General features: G+C 36.0%; 1 protein-coding gene across 1 annotated transcript in view; it reads right to left on the bottom strand.

Moving 5' to 3' along the window:
• The window catches only part of LOC131168131 (probable 3-deoxy-D-manno-octulosonic acid transferase, mitochondrial), an 87,121-nt gene that overhangs the window by 9,566 nt on the left and 56,005 nt on the right, over positions 1-21,550 (bottom strand). The window contains exon 8 of the mRNA XM_058127365.1: positions 16,647-16,744. Within this exon, the coding sequence (XP_057983348.1) occupies positions 16,647-16,744 (98 nt within the window). The remainder of the gene's footprint in view (positions 1-16,646; positions 16,745-21,550) is intronic.

Below are 21,550 nucleotides of genomic sequence, written 5' to 3'. Positions count from 1 at the left end.
TTTGTGCCTTGGACAACAGCTTCATTGCAGCAGTAGCTTCAAGATTGGAGGTGCCTGCGCAGTCAACTTGATCTAGATGATTAGATAGTGATTTCTTGTCCGATTGAGCTGCAATATCTATAAGTTGTATATGACTCACCCTTCTTAATTTTGATCAGTTAGATTGTTATTTAGAGCTTTGAATCATTGGTTGTACCTTGGACAATAGCCTCATTGCAGCAGCAGCTTAAGGATTGGAGGTGCCTGTGGGGTCAATTTGATCTAGATGATTGGATGAGGATTTCTCGTCCGATTGAGCTGAAATTTTGACAAGCTTTGCAGGACTCGTGCTTCTTCATTCTAGATGGTCAAATTTTCATTTAGAGCTTGTTCAACATCCGTTTCGTGCCTCAGACAGCAGCTCCATTGCAGCAACAACTTCAAGTATTGGAATCCACAAAGAAGCCTACAGTTTTATCGTCAAATTGAAGAAAATATGACTGATAAGTACACTATTTCTCTTTCGGATTTTTTCTATATTGCGTTTAATGAGATTTTCCTGCATTTTCTTATTGTCCAAACAGGTTTACCTAACCTAAGTTAGGTTAAATTGCATTTAGTTTGGGCTCAATGGCTAAGTTAGTAAATTTAAGTTAGTAGTCCAAATGTTTGGGCTCAGATTAATTAATGTTTTCTTAAACTGTTTTTTTTAATATATTTATTTATTTTATTTTTAATTGGTTTTTTAAAAAAAAAAATTGGAGAAAATAACATAAAATTATTATTAAAAAATTAGAAAAATTGAGAAAATTTTGGAAAATATTTATGGAGTAAAGAAAATATTTCGAATTTTTTTGACTTGAAATTTAAAAAAATGGAAAATAAATACCAAAAAAAATAAAATTAAAAATTAAAAATCAAGATTTTGAAGAATCTGGGAATGTTTACAAGGATATTTTTTTATGATTTTCTTGATTTTTGTGTGGGTGCGTCATTAAATTCATATTTAGGATAATTCAAAACTAATTAATGACTCGACTCTCTATATCCCTAGCAGAGCCGTCAAATTGTCGCAACGTCCTAAAGAAAGGTTCGGAATGGCAAGGGCTAATAGATATTGAAATTTGAATGGAGTCGCCACTAACTTTTTTTTTTTTTTACCTTGGTGTGGTTAGAACGCCTATTTACTAATTGATTGGTCTCTAAACTATTCCTAGGTCAAGAAACCAATAGTCTTTGTTAGTTTTACCAGAATTGGGATCGGGAGTTCAATTATGCAAGGGGAAGGCACTAGCACACCCTGCACACCCGTTCTACGAATGGTGCTTAATTAATTATGAATTATTATCCCTAAATTGAATTTGATGGTCTTTTATTAACTTCTTTAAAATAAACAAATAAATAAATAAACAAATAAACAAAATAAATAAATAAATAAAAGTAAACAAATAAACAAATAAAATAAATTAAAAATTAAAATGGAAATCAAAGTACGATTTAGGAATGTCTAATAAGACCTCCAAATGAGGGGATCCTGGTAGATAAACCTTCCCTCATAGCTAATACAGGTGAGGTTTAAAATACCTCTACCCTTTTTGAAATCATCAGGTCTTTTGATTATTCCATGATGTTTTGTCTAAAAATATGAATTGTTGTGTTTTTTTTTTTTTTTTGAATACTTTGCTTGCATATAATTCTAATATAATTAATTCTTGTATGTATGGAATGGATGGATGAACATGTGCAGGGTCTGATGATATGTGGGGATTAAGTGGATAGGCTTTTAAAGTTTATGTGAGCACACACATTTTCACCGGCCTCCTACCCGAGCTTTACCTTTTAGGAATAGATAGGAGTGTAATACCGTTAGCTCTCATGAGACAAGGTCTTTGGGGGGGACGAAGTACTCCGCTCAGTGTGAACTTTGTCCAAGCCTATTGGGTAAGGGTAGGGGACATGCTGAGAACCTATTGTTAATAGGGAATATAGCTTGAGCCACACATACTATAAACTCTAATATCCTCCCTTAGGATATAGCCATGGTGAAAACTTGTAGGAGATAAACCAACCTAGGGTTGGGATAGGAGCTTCATCCTTCTTCACATGACTTAGTCCAATCTTTTTCGTATCTGCTTGAATTCTTTTGTGTGGTTTCCAATACTTTGCATCCATTTTAGGCATACGTATTTACTTAGTCAAAATTATGGGAAAACCCTGAGTCGGCCTATGAACAACTCAGTAGTGGTATACAATGAAGAAAAAATAGAGGTTCAGCAGTGTTTTGGAATCCAACAAAATCATCAGAAAAGTAGTTGAACTAAAAGAATTGAGGTGGTTGAGGAAAGAATTGAGGGGCAGTTTGGTTAAGTTGGGGCATTAACAGAATTAATCCTCCCTCCATCCGCCCTTCAATTATTGTGCCTTTAAGAAGTTCCCACTCCTTAAATGGGTGGGTTTCGCCAAGTCTTGCCTCAACAGGAATGATATGGTTGTATGGAAAGGTAGGACTGCATTTAAGAATTCTTAGTTGAAAAAAGATTTGTCAAGGGTTGAATGCTCAGTAGATGGCGTAATTCTTATAATCCAATAGAAGAAAATAAATGTGTTCACAAGTTGAGGAAGACAACTTGATTCTTAAATTGTGAGGATTGTATATCAAGAATTGGGTTGATTTGGGAGTTTTTATTAAGTGATGAAGTTTTTCCAAATTGCATTCATGCATTTCATGCATAGTCATGCATGCATAGTCATTTCCAATGGGTCAATGCTCATATTCCAGTTGCCTGTAAAACTAGGTAGAACTAAAAGTTGGGGTTCCAACATTGAGCAGAACAAGACAATCTCTCTACATCCTTATTTCTCCGGGTGAAAAGTTAGAATCATGGGAGAGCATTTAGAAAGTAGCGTGAGAGGATTTGAGAAGAGTCATGAGGAAATCCGTCAAGATGTTCAGGAGATTAAAGATCGGGTAAATAAGTTAATGGAGATATTCATCACTACGAACAAGGGGAAAGCTGCGCAAATTTCGGAGCCTGTAATGGAAGAGGATACCATGTTTCCACTCGGGTTTACACCTGTTGATAATCGCCCTCCAGATCAACCAATGAATGCAACAACCGGTCCTAGTCCAAGCGCACCACCATTCATCCCAACGGTACCAATGTCAGGATTCCCATCAATGAGGACACTACCAATTGTGATTCCAAATACTGGAGAGAAAGGAGCAACTAGGGAAGCAGTCAAGGAGCAAGCTCCAAGCTCAGAGTTCAACCGTAAATACGAGGTGCTGGAGGAATGCCTGAGGGCAATGGAGGAAACAAATATATTTGGATCAGTTGACGCGTTCAATCTATGTTTGATGCCTAATGTGGTTTTACCCCCAAAGTTCAAGGTTTCGAATTTCGAGAAGTTTAGTGGGTCCAAATGTACATTAACTCATTTGAAGATGTATTGTCAAAAGATGGCTGCGCATTTTGATAATGATAAGTTGCCTATTCACTGCTTCCAAGATAGTTTAACGAGAGTAGCCATAAGATGGCACATCCAGTTGGACCGAGCAAAGATCTATACCTGGAAAGATCTAGCTCCGGCTTTTATAGCTCAATACTGGCACGTGATTGAAATGGCTCCCGACAGGTTAACTCTGCAAAACATGGAAAAGAAAGCGAGTGAGACATTTAAGGAGTACGCTTACTGTTTGAGAGAAATGGCAGTACAGGTTCATCCTCTGGTTGAGGATATGAAAGCAATTTCTTTATTTGCCAACACCCTCAAAGATTCCTATTTTGGCTATCTTGTCAAAAGCACTCCCTAGAATTTTGCCGATTTGGTAATCACCGGAGAGCGAATTTAAGGGACATTTAAGATGGGGAAAATGAGCAATTCCAGTATTGGGCAGGGAGCTCTAAAGGAAGAAATGGACAGAAACAAAGATGAAGAGGTGCAAGGAGTACAAGGATATCCTTATGGAGGAGGTAATGCCAAAAAGAAAAGGATGCTCATCTAATAGAGCTCTATGCTAGGTTGGAGGATTGACTGATCGTCAACTTTGGAGGTGAATCAACATGACACAAAGGTGATATTGGAAAACTGGACATGTGCTCGAGTATCTAGTGGTGATAGAATCAACGAAACCTTTATTCTTGTCAATAAAAGGACAACACCCATGAATTCTTTTTGTTGGATTATTTTGAATTTAAATGAAATAAAATGCATTTTAGTACCATCTCATCACGTCCTCCTTTGACTATCAGCTTTTGCCAAATTTTGTTTGCTTTTGCTTGTGGTTCGTGCAGTGATATAGGGAATGACTTTGCCAAACAGAAAATTGGTCTCGAGAATCTATTTAATGGGGCAATGGAAAAACCAACAAAAAAAAAAAAAATGAAAATGAAGAAAAAACCTCAAGACTGATCCTTAGTAGGGACTCCACTTCAATTTGTCCTTGGTAGTTTTAAAGAGATAAATTAGTCTAGAAGAAAATGTTGTCAATCCATAAGGGGCGTTGTGGGAAATGGATTTCAAATTATGAGGAGTTTTAACAGGAAAAGTAGATGGAGATTTATCAAACTCTATTGTACTTTACCTAATGTATTGTGTACCCCGTGATGAAATTAATGAACAAAATTTCTCAATTGTTTTATCTAGATTATGGTTTGTGTCTTAAGGGTATAATGATTGTATTCTAGTTAAATGAGGGGTGACCATCTTTGCTTAACCAAGTATTCCCAAAAGAACCAAACATTGATTTACCATTTTTCAACCCTTTAAGCTTGAATTTTAAACCATCTTTTTCTTAAAAGTCAGTTTACCAGAAATTTAATCTGAGTTTGAGTTTCCTAGTGTCTGACAATTCATTTAAGGCAATGGTTACTACCAAAAGGATGGCAGACCATCTTTCTGCTACCTAAAAGAAAATCAAATAAAAAATCTCTTGCAAGCCCTTTAGAGCCTGAAAAAAGTTGTTTCTTGAATAAACTGTCAAAAGATCACACCCCACACTGGACAATTTCAAAAGGAAAAAATATGAAACCCCAGATGAGTTCCAAATAAAAAGGGGAAGCTAAGATTCCTTCACAAAGGAAAAGCAAAATATGTAGTAAAAAAAAAAGGGAGAAATAAAGGGGAAAGAAAAATGAAGAAAAAATAAGGGGCATATCTTATGAGTGATCTTTGACCAATGTTACCTTTAAAAAAACGATAATTTTGAATCTTATTAAATCCTTTTCTTCTTTATCCAATACCATCAGCCTACATTACGGTCCAAATGAAAGTCCTGACCAGATTGGTATGTACCAGTACTTCAAATGAATTGTCAAGCTTATTAAGAGTCTGAACTACATTATGACCTGATCCTAACAAGGTACGTAGGCAGCTTGTTCAAAGAGCAAGTTCGGTCAAACTTTGTCAACCCTAGGGGCATGAATGTCATTTTGGGGAGGGGTTTTTGAGCTTTAGTTTCCTTATTCTTGTTGAAACCTAAATCCTTAGCCTATGTTTCGTCCCGTGTCTTAAAGTCCACCTTGAAATTGGAATATTGATCAGACTACTTAATGAGACACTAATTATAATTCAAGATAGAAAGTTCAAAATAAGTCATGAAATACAAATCAAGAAGGTATCCTTGAGTGGTGATGCGGTGGAGGAGTTATGTTTATGGCTAAAGGAGACTAATTAAAAGGGAAAAGAAGGAAAAAGTAGTGGGGCTTGCCCATTGATGTGATTCTCTAAGTTAGCAACAAAGTTACACCAGCGTTAAAGTACTGGTAGAGTTGTTTCTTGTTAAACAAGCACAGAATATCAAGTAAAAGCAAACAAGTTTGGGCATTCCATTCATATCATTAATGAGATTGTGTTAACTGATTGCATATTTATTCATTTAAACTTCAAATTGATTTTAAAATATAAAGAATACAATTCCAAGAAAATCTTTGTTGAGAAAGTTCTGAAAAAATGATTTCAAATCTCAAGATGAACATGATCAGTCATAAGTAAACTGGGGCAGATGACATGTCAAGTTAGATGTTGTGATTGAATTTTTCTGTTCAGTAGTATTGGGACATCATTAATAAAGAATGAGTTTCTTTCCAAAATTAAAATTGGTGAAGGAAATGGAGACATGCTTGGGCTAAATTTCAGAGGCTCGTCTGTTGGTTGGATAAGGCATTGGCATATTTGAGGAGGAAGGTTCATGCATCTTCATGCATTAGATGCATTGCATCCATTCATCGGCATTTTGTAAAAATCATGGCATGAGTAGAATTAGGAGGTGTCCTCATATCATGCATCATCATGATCTTATCATACAAGTTTTCATGTGTAAATTTTGTTCAATATGATTCTTACCCATCCAATTCATTTGTCTTTCATAAATCAAAAACGGTTTGCATTCTACCAAGGGCATAGGGCATCCCAAATCTAGGTAGTCACTTCCAAATTATTCAGTCCATCTCATGATACTTGGGGCATTAGTCTCCAAATCCAACCAATCATTTTCAAGTTGCTTTGGCTACCTCGTTAAATCAAGTAATCATTGAATAAATGCTCTGGCTATTACGGAGGTATCCAAACAGTCATCTTCAATTTATTTTGGCCATTTCAAACGTTTGCAGTGATTACAGCTCCCAAAGTATGAATAACTACTCTGGCTATCTCGGAGGTTAAGTATTTGAATAGTCATCTTCAATTTATTCTGGCCATTTTAGACATTTGCAGCGATTACAGTTCCCAAAGTCTGAATAAATGTTTTGGCTATCTTAGAGGTAAAGTATTCGAATAGTCATCTTCAATTTATTCTGGTCATTTCAGACGTTTGCGGCGATTACAATTCCCAAAGTCTGAATAAATGCTCTGGCTATCTCCAAGGTTAAGTATCTAAATAGTCATCTTCAATTTATTTCACAAAGTCTGAATAAATACTCTGGCTATCTCGAAGGTTAAGCATCCGAATAGTCATCTTCAATTTATTTTGGCCATTTCAGACGTTTGCAGCTACAGTTCCCAAAGTATGAATAAATGCTCTTGCTATCTCAGAGGTTAAGTATCCAAATAGTCGTCTTCAATTTGTTTTGACCATTTCAGATGTTTGCGGCGATTATAGTTCCCAAAGTTTGAAAAGTCTCATTTAAAATGCTCTGGCTATCTCGGAGATTTGCAACGATTAGAGTTCCCAAATCTAAATAGTCATCTTCAAGTTAACTACTAACATTCAAAATGCTCTGTCTATCTTGGAGGTTTGCGGTGTTTAGAGTTCCCAAATCCGAGTAGTCATCTTTAAATGTACTAACCACTAACTCATTCAAATTGTTTTGACTATCTCAAAGAGTTTTGGAGTTTATAGTTCCCAAATTTGAGAAGTCCCATCCAAGTTGTTTTGATTGTTTCAGAGGCATGTGACATCAGTTCTCAAATTTGAGCAGCTGTTTTCATCCAAATTTGTGAGCTACCCTCGTGGTTTATGGCATGATTTCCAGACCCGTGGTAGTAATCTTTCCCATCAACTAGTATACTTCACACTTTATTCTGTAAGAATTGGCCTCAGAATCCATGCATCTTTGTAATTTCATATATTTTCATTTGTAGAGGTTTTTGTTATATAAGACCCAGTCAAAAATTTGTGTCCTTTGTCTTTATAAATTTGTTACTAAAAGACAATAAGAGACGTGTCTTTTATCATCATCAGTAACAAAACCTATAAAGAGGGACAGCTATAGACACCCCAATTTGTACAAAGGCCTTAAATTACAAAAACAAAGGAAAAAAAAACACGAATTTTTTTATTTCATACAAAAAAAATACAAAAAATAAAAAAAAAAAATGCAAAGAAAAGGAAAATACTTTTTTACATTGGAAAAAGAAAATGAATGGAAGTGGGTCAAGTAGTCTTCAATTTGAAAATCATTTTCAAACATGCAATGTGAAAAATGTGCAAAAATAAAAAATAAGTGGTGATTGGGAGTTAGCTTTGCAATTGAATTTTTTTATTAAAGCAAATTGGTAATTTGATTGAGCAATTCAAACTTGCAAAGAAAAATCAAGAATAAACTAAGTGTTGATTGGGAGTTAGCTTTGGAATTGAAATTTTGATTAAAACAAATTGGAAATTTGTTTTAAAATTTGATTGATCAATCAAATTGAATTCAAATTACCTCTTCCAAGCCTATAAATAGAGGCCTCAAAGAGAGTGAAGGGGGAAAACAAGAAGAGAGGAGGAAAAAAGAGAGCTTTGTGCTAAGAAAAAGTGAGGGAGGAAAAAGTGTTTTTTGCTGAAAATTCAGGATTGGAGGTGCAGGCGTAGTCAGTTTGAGCTAGACGATCGGATGGTGATTGTTCGTCCGATTGCACTGAAATTTTGACAAGTAGTGCCTAACTCATCCGTCTTCATTCTGGACAGTATGATATTTTTTTAGATCTTGGAAATTTTGGTTTTGGGGCTTGGACAGCACCTCATTGCAGGAGCAGCTTCAAGATTTGAGGTGCCTGCGCAATCAACCTGATCTACACGATCATATGGTGATTTCTCGTCCGATTGAGCTACAATATTTACAGGTTGTATACAACTCACCCTACTTAATTCTAATCGGTGAAATTTTTATTTAAAGCTTTGAAACTTTGGTTTTGTGCCTTGGACAACAGCTTCATTGCAGCAGCAGCTTCAAGATTGGATGTGCCTATGCAGCCAACTTGATCTAGATGATCGGATAGTGATTTCTTGTCCGAGCTGCAATATCTACAGGTTGTATATGACTCACCCTTCTTAAATCTGATCGGTTAGATTGTTATTTGGACCTTTGAAATGTTGGTTTTGTGCCTTGGACAGTAGGCTCGTTGCAGCAGAAGTTTCAGGATTGGTGATGCCCGCGCAGTCAATTTGATCTAGATGATCGAATGAGGATTTCTTGTCCGATTGAGCTGAAATTTTGACAAACTCTGCAGGACTCATGCTTCTTCATTCTGGACGGTCAGATTTTCATTTAGAGCTTGTTCAACATCGGTTTCGTGCCTCAGACAGCAGCTCCATTGTAACAACAGCTTCAAGTATTGGAATCCATGAATAAACCTATAGTTTTATGGTCAAATTGAAGATAAATACACTATTTCTCTTTCGATTTTTTCTAAATTGTGTTTGATGAGATTTTCCTGCATTTTCTTATAGTCCAAACAGGTTTACCTAACCTAAGTTAGGTTAAATTGGCTTAAGTTTGGGCTCAAGGGCTAAGTTAGTAAATTTAAGTTAGTAGTCGAAATGTTTGGGCTCAGAATAATCAATGTTTTCTTAAGCTGTTTTTTTTTTTTTAATATATTTATTTTTTTATTTTATATTTAATTGGTTTTTTAAAAAATTGGATAAAATAATAGAATATCATAAAAAAAAAAAAATCAGGAAACATAAATAAAAATTTGGAAAAAATATTTTCGGGGTCAAGAAAATATTTTGAATTAATATGACTTGAAATTTTTAAAAAAAAAATGGGAAATAAATACCCAAAAAAATAAAGAAATTTTTTTAAAAACCCATTACAGTTTAGAAAAAATTTTGAAAATTTTTTCTAAAATTTTTACAAGGATTTTGAAGAATCTGGGAATGTTTTCAAGGATATTTTTTATGATTTTCTTGATTTTTATGTGGGTGCATCCCAATGATTTCAAAAAGGGTAAAGAGGTATTTTAGTCCTCACTTGTATTAGCTCTGAGGGGGGGTTTATCTAATGAGATCCCCTCATTTGGAGGTCTTATTAGACATTCCTAAATCGCACTTTGATTTACATTTTCATTTTAAATTTATTTTATTTTTTTATTTGTCTATTTTTTTATTTATTTTGTTTATTTGTTTATTTATCTATTTGTTTATTTTAAAGGAGTTAATTCAAGACCATCAAATTCAATTTAGGGATAATTCATAATTAATTAGATACCATTCGTAGAAGGGTGTATAGGGGGTGCTAGTACCTTCTCTTCATATAACTGAACTCCCACTCCCAATTCTGGTAAAACAGACTACGACTACTAGTTCCTTGACCTAAGAATAGTCTAAAGACCAATCAGTGAGTAATAAAAAGGAGTTCTAACCACGCCAAAGTAAAAAATAAGGTAGTGGCAACTCCATTCAAATTTCAATATCTATTATCCCTCGCCATTCCGGACCTTTCTCCCGAACGTTGCAACAATGCATTCATCCCCCCAGTAGATTGGAAGGATCTACTGCAGCATCACCATCAGCGAAAAAAACTTGTTAGCCCAAGCTGGTTTCACATAGAGATTCTGACAATTATAAAAGTCCAGTTCATGAGTGCAAACATGGGTATTACCCATGACAAACACCATTCCTCGAACCCACCTCTTCGACACCCTTTAAATTCAACATCTCCCTCCAAAACTACTTCTCCCACAATTAGACGCAGCCTTCACCTTGGTTGAACTTTCTCTAGGGGAAGCTTAAGAAGAATAGTTAAGAGTCGTCTTTGATAAACCTTTGGATTTCGGCATACACTTCTTTCATAGAGGATACAAATTCTTCATCAAGAAGCTGATCACGGACCATTTGAAGCTTAGAACTCAAACCAATTTGGAATTTGGCAGCAAAGAATTTTTTTACTTGTTTGTTAATGATCTCGACATCAGCAGTACAAATTGTTTGGAGGGTTAAACCTTTTCATACACATAATGCAGTAGTCACTAATAGAATAACGAGCCTTTCGCTGGATTTTTGGTTTCAAATATAAATTATTATACTATATATTTTGGAAAATAAACAGGCCATGATCTTCAGTGTGGAGATTTAATTATGTGCACAAAAAAATTCATCATAAGGGACATTAGCCAGTGATTTACCTTTGTGGAGGAGGTGAAGACATGTCTCTTGGTGTTCTATCTTTGGAATTCTTAATCTTTATTAATAACTTTTATCAAGTGATAAATAAAGTTTAATTACATTCATAAAGACAGAATCCTTTGGTCAATATATACCTCAATTCATCCTACAAATGACACATGCTGAGAAACCTAGTTTGGCTAAGAGGAGCAAGCAAGTCGTTTGTAGATGTCTTTATTGCTAATACTTCCGGATTTGGAAAGAAGATCTCAGGTATGTTTAATTTTATTTATGCTTTCATTATTTTTCTAACAAATACAAGCAATTGATGCCTCTGCTATTATGAACTTTGTAATATTTTATACTTGATATATTAATGACTATATATAGGAGCGTTAAACTATATTATGGATAGGTTAAATGGATTTTGTCATTTATTTATTTAATTATCTCAATTGTATAGAAAAATGTTCATAGTTGTGAAAAATCCCCAATAGGTGATGCACTTGTTAATTCATGTTTGCAAATATTTTGTAGCAATTATATTATTTGCAAAATCTCCAATAGATAACGCAACTTGCACGGATATGCAAAAACAAAGGTTGGATATACTTTGGGGGCTTTATGGATACAACGACGTCATTCTTGTTCATCAACCTCCTACCAAACCAAGCCCAGCGACTGATCAAGTGAAGATGGCCAAACAAGAACTCAAATGTTTCACTACTTCGAAGGTAGCTAATAATGTTTCTAAATCATGGTGGAGCAGTGGCTTATTTTCTCAATTTTGTAAATAAAATGGTATTACACACGTGCCAAGTCTCCCACAAACTCCTGAACAAAATGGGATTGATGAAAGACAAAACAGGACTTTGCTTCATATGGTCAGATCATTGTTAACCCTAGCCAATTGGCCTTCTAGTTTTTGGGGTGAAGCTTTTCTTACTGCAGCCCATGTCCTAAATAGAGTATCTATAAAATCTGTTAGAAAATCTCCTTTTGAGCCTTGGAGTGGGAAAAAGTCTAAGATGAAACTATATGAGAGTTTGTGATTCTGTTGCACATGTTTTCATTCCTGATACTCAGAGAAGTAAACTGCAGCCAATACAAATTGCAATCAAGAATTAAGAAATGTTTGTTTGTTGGTTATCCAGAATTTTCAAAAGGGTATTTGATCCAGTGGATAGGACAATAATAGAAAGCAGACATGTAAGGCTTATTGAAGATAGGTCTGATTGTAATGAATTCTTAGGAGAAAAGACTGATCATGAAGAAGTTGATGAGCCTATTCCACTTAGTTTCTTCAAAATCCAGTTTCACAATGAGCCTTCCATCAGAAACGCAAGTATCATCCAGAGCCTTGGAGGAAAGGGAGTAGACATAGAAAAACTAGTTATGTTCTTTCAACTGAGTATATACATTTGCTGGTAAATTTTTTGAATGAATACTATTGAATTAGGATTTTTCACATCCAAGTGCAAGTAGATTTTTACTCGAAATAAAATTATGAAAGGAAAGTTGAGAGGCACAAAGCTAGAATGGGGGCGAAAGGTTTTACCTGACAATATAGGGCGGGTTATAGTGAAACACTTTCACCAATCAATTAGATATTTAAGATACCTGTGTGGAGCAGCCCAAGGGTTCCTTGAAGTTGGATATGCATGAAAGTATGTAAATTAGAAAAATCAAAATATGGTTTGAAACAAGCATTCCATAAAGAAATGGAAGAGTATGGATTTGTTCAAAATCCAAAAGATCATTGTGTCTATACTAAGACAGTGGGAGGGCATATTGTTTTCCTTATTTTATATGTTTGACAGTATTCTCTTAGCTGGTAACAAGGTCTTAAATTTCCACAAATTTGTCAAAAATTCCGTCAATTTCTGCTTTCCAAAACCCTCGAAATTGAAATGGCAGTTGATTTCTGTTTGAAAAATTTTCTGCTGAAATTTCCACAAATCTCGAACTTTAACTGTAAACAAAATTTCAATTTTGAGATTCAAGACCCAATCTGAAATTTCTCTTAATTTATCTTTTTCTTTTCTTGAAACTAAAGATTATTACAACACTTTCTGACTTTTGAGATTATATGAGAAATTAAATTTAGATATTAGCTACAACATTTTATTTGATCATTTTTGTCTAAATTACCTGTAATTGTACAATAAATAATATTTAATTGAATTTATAAATAAATTTCGTTTAAATTAATTGGATATGTTTTAATATGGTCATTTTATTACACTTACTGCATCTTATACACCACATAACTATCATTTATATATTTTATTTATAACATTGTAGTTCCAAATATTGCAATATTATGCCTAATAATAGTTTCTAAAGTTTCATAAAAGAATTCCATGCTTTAGTACTAATTTCTATCATTTTTTTAAAATTGAAATTGAAATTGATATCCACATAAAAATTTCCACACTTTTGAGGCCTCCAAATTTTAGTTGAAATCAAATTTTAAGACCTTGGCTTGTAATGACATGGTTATTTTGACAGGGATCATAAACTGGTTCTTCACATTTTTAAGATAAAAGATCCTAGCAAAGCGAAACTAAGTCCAAATCCATTATTCTTAGTACAAAACCAATCTCTCTCTCCCCGTTCGCGATAGCCCTAGGGTTTCAAATGTAACTGGTGCTGCTCCGACACTGGCCTAGCAGTGCTCCGACATTGACACTGTTCTGCAATGGCTCTCTCATGTAAAAAAAATTTCCTTATCTCTCATATTGATATCATGTTCTGTCATGGGGCTGGTAGATTACGATGGTGGGGATTAGTTCAGTTCAGATCAAAGGGAAATCCTTTCAACCTGAGATTGGATAAAATGGGCAGGTGGTAGCTCTGTTCATTCTTGAGAAGAATCAGATACGTAATGGATGGGTAAGACTTTCATTGGCTGCTGCTGCAACATGGCTCTTGCGGGAATTTTTGTCTCTGATGGAAGGTCAAGAAAGGGTGTTCGAAGATGTCAGGTTGGTTTCGCTGAATGCTGGACGGTGATACATGCGACGATGGAAGGTAAGTTCTTGGAATTAGGGCATGGCTGGAGAGGCAACAGATACTCTATATTTGTTCCTAGAGGGTCCAAAGGCAATGGATGGCTTCATTTTGAAGGCAATGGATGGCTTCATTTTGGGGAAGAATTCAGTTTCTGGTAAACTCTCTTCATCATGTCACTAATGGTGTTGGGAGTAATAATAATCTTTCATGGGCTCAGGTAGTTTCAGGTAATACGGTTGATGTTGTTGCTCGTGCGAATTCTAAGGGTAAGACTGAGGTGGTGTGTGTTCATTGTGGGGGGAAAGATGCAAGAGGGTCCAAGTCCAGTGAAAGCTGAGGGGCTGAGTCCAGTGGCAACTGAGGGATTGAGTATTCTGGCAAGGATTCTGACTGAGGGGCTGAGTCCAGAGGCGGCTAGGGCTTCCTGCTTGGATGAAGGAGTGATAAGATTGGATGGGTGGGCCCTGGGTCTTTGACGATAACGCTAGGCCTGGGCCGGCTGTTTGACAGCAACATACCCCTTTTTAAAACCAATGATGGTCTTTTCAGTTAAAGAGGCCCAAAATCAGAATCTTGATCCTTCTTTGAGCTTATTTAATGAGAAAGTAAGCAATCTGGTTAAGCCTCAGTTGGGCCAACTGAATGGGCAGGCCCAAAAGCTTATTCCTAATGGCATTAATAATGCAGATGAAAGTGAGGTTCCCAATCTGAATGCAGCACGTAGTCCTTTCAAATCCTGTGAGGCATAAGTACTTCAGCTCCCTCCGAAGCAGAAGCAAGATGCAACTGCATCAGCGAATTGGCCAACATCAAATCAGACCCATGGTGATCAAGAGGAGAGGAGTAGTTGATCCGATAACAGAAAAATGAGGAGGTGGGAATAGAAAGGTTGGTTTCTAAAGGTTCAATTAATATTATTAAGGGTAACTATTTTCCTGTTCAGAAGAAGTATGCTAGGGGGCGGGGTTCTGAGAAATGTACTTGAGAGAGATTCATCAAAGAATATTAATTATTGTAAGAATGAAATTCAGGATTTAGTGGGAATTAAGGCTTGTTGTTGTTGCTGTTGTTGTTGTTGTTGTTGTTGTTGTATTATCAAAAAAAGACCTTGGTGAAGCTTCCTATGTTCTTGGTATCAAAACCATCAGAGATAGGTTGCAGTGAAAACTTTGTTTGTCTTAAGAGGATAATTATATAGATACTATATTCTGTTGATTTAAAATAGATTACTGCCGCAAGGGTTCAATTCCATTTGATCGAGGAATGAGTGCCCTAACTCATCAGAGGATCAACTTGATGAATCCATATTTCCGTATGCTTCATCAGTAAGGAGTCTTATGCATGCTTTAATGTGTACCAGGCCTGATCTTACTCATGCAGTGGGAATCCTTAGTAGGTTTCAATTAATCTAGGAAGAAGTCATTGGGAAGGAGTTAAGAGAGCATTGCGGACTTCCGGTACTTAAGGCGAACTAAGTCCTATGCTTTGACATATAGGGCTGCAGAACAACAATAGATTGCCTTTTCTCATTCTGATTTCAAGGTGGTGTGGATACTAGAAAATCTACCTTGCTTTTGTTTTTATGTAGGTGCAATCCCTTGGAAGAGTAAAGAGGCAAGATTGTGCGAGACAATCTACTATGGAGGCTGAATATATGGCTATTGATTTTTAACTGCAAAAGAATCTGTTGTACCTGAGAAAACTGCTCAGAAGTTAATGAGTTACTCCATGTGTGGAGCGACAAATAGTATTGTTTTTTGTGATAATACTTTAGCAATTGCTATCAGTAAAGATCCCAAGTATCACTCCAAAGCAAATCATATTGAAGGGATATACATCATCAGAGATAAGCTAAACAAACAAGAAGTTCATGTGGAGAAGATATGCTCCACAGAAAATTTAGCAAATCCATTTAGTGTCTTCATGTATATAAGTTCAACAATCATGTACAAAATATGGGATTAATATTTCATTGATGTAATATGGAATTGAGTTGTAATGGATATCTTAAACATTTATTATAATTTTTATGGGATAAACTTTGTGACGTAGTGTGACTAGTCATTGCATTTTGTGTTGGAGAATGCTTTCTAATTATGACCTGATATTCAGTGTCCCTATTAGGTGTGCACTTGCACAGGTGTACACAGGAGATTCTCAATGGGAGTGAAGGTTGAATCTCAATTTGTTCAGACCAGATGTTTGAGGCACATCTTTTTTGTGGCTAATACTTAAACTGGAATGAAACTTTACCAGTATCCAGGTTCTAAGTATGATAATAAACGGTGGACCATTTAATTTTGGTTTTGTACAAACTTTTATTTGGTCTCTAATCAAAGGTATGTATATTATGTAGGCCTGGTCAGCTACAAAATGTGAGTGTATGTGTGTGTGTGTGTTGGAAGACTTGAGATGGTGTTTAAAATTTATGGCCTTTGTTTTATATATCTCAATTGATCCTACAAGTGAGGCACACTAAGAAACCAAGTTTGAGAGGAGCAAGCCAAGGATTTGGAAAGAAGATGCCAGATATGGAGAATGTATCTAAGTAATGTTTTATCTATGCTCTAGTTATTTGTCTAACACCATCCAAACCTGACTCAGGGAATAACATGCTCACCACAAAGGCCCAAACTTATGTATTAAAAGCTGTTCAAAACATACAAGTGCCAACTAGCAATAACTAAAGAAAAACTTCAAGATGCCACGAAGATATAATGTAACACATCCCAGCCAACTCCAACCCCCCAAACTCACAAAAAGAATAAAATAGAATAAAATAAAGCACATGCACACAAATTGTATTTGTAAAAATGGAAAAGAAAAAGCATAATCGTCATACTAGAGCAATCTCTTGTCCATGTTGTGGATATCTGGGAACAATAATAATGACCAGATCAGGGTACCTCTGCATAAGCACTTTGTGAACTCTCAGCATTACTGCAAATCATACATGTGAGGACTTCAATCAACATAAATAAAAAAAATATAATATAATGGTCAATATTTAAAAATTTTAGGATAATTACCAGTAAGAAACCAGAGCTTTCACAGTGCATCCTCATGCTCTTAAGTATATTTTTTTATTTTAAAAAACAAAAGACATATTAAGAAAGAGAATATACAATCAAAGCAAGGATACTAAATCCTCAGAAAGGAAAATGGGAAAATAAAAGATAAAAACAAAAGGAAACAATAAAAATTAAAAAATTAAAAAACTGAAATCATCCAAGAAAACCCATCTTTAATCCCTTCCCATCATAGTTCACTAAACATTTCAAATTCGCAAGCTCCCTCTAACTCTTCTTCACCTTAGATTTACCATCATCAAGCTTAACTTCATTTCCTCCATGACTAGACAACACAAGGCCCAAGTTATCCAACAAACTGTAAGTTTGAATGTCTTTCTCAAAAATTTCTTGAACTAGAATGGATAGAATTCCATCTTTTACCTCAAAAATACTAATTTTATTTAAAGCTTCTAAAGGGGGAGGTGACGCAAAAGATAAATCCTTGAGACAATCAGAATAAAAGTTGGGAAAAAATCCCTCTTGTTCTCAAACTAGATCCAAAAGTAAACCCTTGCACATTCAAAATCACAACTTACTACACTATCATCCTCTAAAAAATCCCGCCATCTCTTACTATCCTTACTCGTATTAGCCCTCGTAGCGATTGGCTCTTCCATTATATTTAAAACATCTTTCCTTTCGCAAGTGTAAACCTTTCGACTCTTCAAATTTTCCAAATTGACTCCCTTATCAGCTAAGATCCTTTCCAAACCAACAATAAAGTCCTACTTTTCAACCTCAAAAGAATTAAAATTCTTAGAATAAGATCCTCCAAACTCAATCTGAGAACCTTGCCAACTATCATTCTTCTCATAAATAGGGGAACGCATCACCCTATAGAAAATTAGCAGAATTTTTAGCAATCCGCCTTTCTGATTCTGCCTCCTCCTTTTTGTTTTCAGAGCAGCTACGTCTCTCCTCTGACCACCATAGAACTTGTTTGAAGACGATTTAAGCACTGAACCGAACACACCTTCATTCTGTTCCAAGGAGAGATCAATTCTCGTAGCCTCAGTTTTTCAAATGAAAGCCTTCGTTTTTATTGGAAACCTAACTAGACATTTGGGCCTGCCCATTTGATTGGCCCATCTGTGATTTATGCTGCTGAATTTTTTGCTCTCTAACCCGGTCAAAATAGAATCAAAATTCTGATCTTAGGCCTCCTTAACCAACAGGCCCACCAGAAGTTTTAAAAGGCTTCTAACTCTCAAACAAATGGCCCTTGTCTATATTAATCATCAAAGACCCAAACCCAGCCCACCCAAATTTCATCATCCCATCATCCATGCAGAGAACCCTAGCTGCATCTGGTCCCACCTCCCCATCCAGAACCTTTTACCTTAGCCAAAACCTCAATCGTGCAGAGTTAACTGCGGAATCTCCTTTTGCATCTTCCTTCCACATGGAACACACACCACCTCTGGCACATCCTTAGGAATCGAGCGAACTCTATCAACATTAGTTTTTCCTGACACATTTGACTCCAAGATTGGTTCTCATTAATCTTTCTACTGCCAACTCCATCGGTGCCTGGAAAACAAAAGCTCACCAGAGCATCGTAACTCTTCCCCAAAACGGGAAACCCATCACCTTTGAATCCTTTAAGGGCAAAGATAGAATATCTGTTTGCCTCTCCATCCATGCACTAATTCCAAGAACTTCCCTACCCACACTGCATTAATCTCCATCCAATAACCAAAAAAACCCACCCTGAAGCTACAAAAACCTTGCTTAAACTTCCAAAAAAAGATGAGAACCCCTGTGAGAACCATTTTTCTACAACCGAAGCCCACCGATTGCGATGCTAATTCTTCTCAAGAACAAACAATTCTTCAACCTTCCCTACTTTATCCAATCTCAGATCGAAGGATTTCCCTTCAATCTAGATTATCATCAATAACTAATAGCACCAAGTAACAATCGAAAGAGCTACAAGAGCGATTGAAAGTTCTTCAAGCAATAGAGAATACCATCATGAGAACTCACTCTCTCTTTTTCAGATTATAAGAAGTTTCCTTAATGGCAACTCCTCATGCTCTAAAGTATATGGTTTAGGACCTATAGTTTCTAGGCCTTTCATACAATGGGCCATTGAGGCACCATCCTCCTAGCAGCCTGCCTATAAATAGTTGTTGAACTTCTAAAAGAGGCACAAATGGCCTTTGATAAGTGGAATGTCTACACAAAAAAATGTGGGCTTCTTGAGCCAGCAGAGTAAGCTGCCATTAGAAGACATAGCAGCATGCTCAAGGACCAAGAATTTGAACCCTCTACTCACCCACTCTCTTGTTTGTACAAACAACGCCACCATAGTAGTAATGTTGCTCTTTAGTCATTAGTGAATTCTATATAAGGCTTCGAGCAGTATGCATATGCAAAGTGTTCAACAAAACGTCCTAACACACGTGTTATGTGTTACAGATGAAGATGTCTTCATCCAATACCAACAAAATTGTTGGGACTTGGGACATCTTTAGGTACTTCCCAAAGCTGTGTTGTTACGGCAAGAAGGCCGTTGTTAAGGTTTCAGAGTAATTGAACAAGATCGAGTTACATTATGGCTTTCCAATGGGAAAGCATAGAAATTTGTTTGGTTGATGCAACCTCATAACAACGCTAGTGGGCTCTATCAGTGGCCCCGCATGTGCTCCTCGTCTCCTGCATGGAGAACAAAAGACAAGCAGATAAATAAACAACACTTGGTTGGTTTTTTATATCAAGCAGTGAATTATGAAGGTCTACTTAGTCACCGATGCATGGCTACTATATCAGTGAAATATAGTTCGTATTGTTAGTTGCTACAATAGTTATTAGTTGTTGTTATATAGGTATCATAATTATGGTATAGTCAAAAGTGTGTCATATCCTAAGTCCAACTTCATTTGCCAAATTCATTTATGAGTCTTGTTCCAATGTTATATATGTGGTCTTCAAGTCTAGAGAAGTCAAGTCAGCAATGGTCACTTTCCTAGGCACATTTTTAATGTGCAAGGCTGTCCTGTACTTATATTGTAGTCGAGAGAATTAAGAAGTACAGAACTTTCCATTTTTCCTATCAATTCTAATCTGCTCAGAATTTTCCTGGGATCTAGAAGTGTGCTTGAGGATTCACGCTGTGACTCCTTCCATATCCTCCAGCACTGCATTTCCACACGAGAAGATCTCTCTTTTGCCACCGTATCTCCCAGTAGTTATCCTAATCTGTCAGATTTCTAATCAGATTCTGCAGTCTATTTCCTCCAGGCATGCTACATCAAATTGGTATCAGTGCAGTTCCTTTCTTGGCGGGTTTGTGTTTGTTTCTGTTTGCTGCTTCACTTGGATTTTTAATCTTATATTGTTTTTCACATATCCCATTCTGGCAATTACTCCTCATTTTTTTTTTAACCAAGTCCATTGGTTTTGTATGTTGTATTACTTGTATCTACATGCGAGTATTTAATTTAAGTTTCAATCATTATATATGGCTGTCCACTTATATTTCAAAAAGAAATTATTCCAGATGTCAAGGGAACACTTGGTTATTGCTATTAGAGTGAAGACCTTGGATGATAGAATGAGTAATATGGCAGTAGCAACCTCTAAAGAAAAACACAGGACAGATTGTGAAAATATTTAGAATGAAGGATGATTAGCTGCGCAGAAGATTTGTTTTAGAACATGCACAGCACCAAGAAAGCTTTGTAAGTCAGTAGTTGACAACAACTGCAAAAAAGTACTAGCTGAAGTAGTGGTGGAAAAATTGAAGCTTGAAGTGGTGAAAGACAGCCATATCACATTATTTGGCCCAATAGAGAGCAGTATTCATGACAATAGGGTGCATGGCCAATTTTTTGATTGGAAGCTCTTATAAGAGCTCATTGGGTGTGACGAAGTACTAAAGGAAATATGCCATATTCTACTTGGTCATCCTTGGCAAAGTATCCGATGAGCTGTTCATGATAAGCATGCTAATACCACTCTTCCTATGTCAAAAATGGTGACATGAAGAAGAACTCTTAAAAGAAACTACTTTAAAACCAATGAAGGATATCAAGCGACAAATAATAAAAATGATATGCAAGCCTTTTTTTGTAAAACAAGCCAACATGTCACTCAGAATGCCAAGGGCATGATGGAATTACCAAATGTTTCCTAAACTGAAAATCAAGTTATAGCACATAAATCACATGGTACATTTACTTAGAAGATAAACGGTAGTGTTATAACAAAAGCAAGCTGGGCCACACTGCCACTATGTTAATCCTGTCCCCATGCATGATTGCCCATTAATAAAGCTACTGACAACCAGCAAACTCTACAAGAAATTAATTAAGTAGCTGGATCTACCAAAGCCAGATCAAGCGTGAGAAAGCAACAAAAGCAAGTTCTGGAGGCAAAGAACCCTGGAAATGCTCAGGATGTTCAGAAAGCTCAAGGGGAATCTGCTAACAGAAGCCAAGAAGAATCTTCTAATCAAAAAAGATCAAGTGAGAACTTGGGCTCTTAATTGCAATCACAAAGATGAGTTCCTAGGGAAAATCTCCACCCACAAGGGAAAAGATGTGGAAAAAAAAAAAGCAATCAAGGTGCAGGAAATTGAAGGAAAATATTATATCATTTTTTATTTCTGTTAATGTGAAAAGGAAAGCCCAACCATTGGATTTTTACTAGGCAAAGTAAAGCATCTCTGGAG

The sequence above is a fragment of the Malania oleifera genome, chromosome 11 (assembly GCF_029873635.1).
Source record: "Malania oleifera isolate guangnan ecotype guangnan chromosome 11, ASM2987363v1, whole genome shotgun sequence".
Classification (NCBI taxonomy): domain Eukaryota; kingdom Viridiplantae; phylum Streptophyta; class Magnoliopsida; order Santalales; family Ximeniaceae; genus Malania; species Malania oleifera.
The sequence above is the reverse complement of the archived record's forward strand: the minus strand, read 5'-3'. Positions and strand labels throughout refer to the sequence as shown.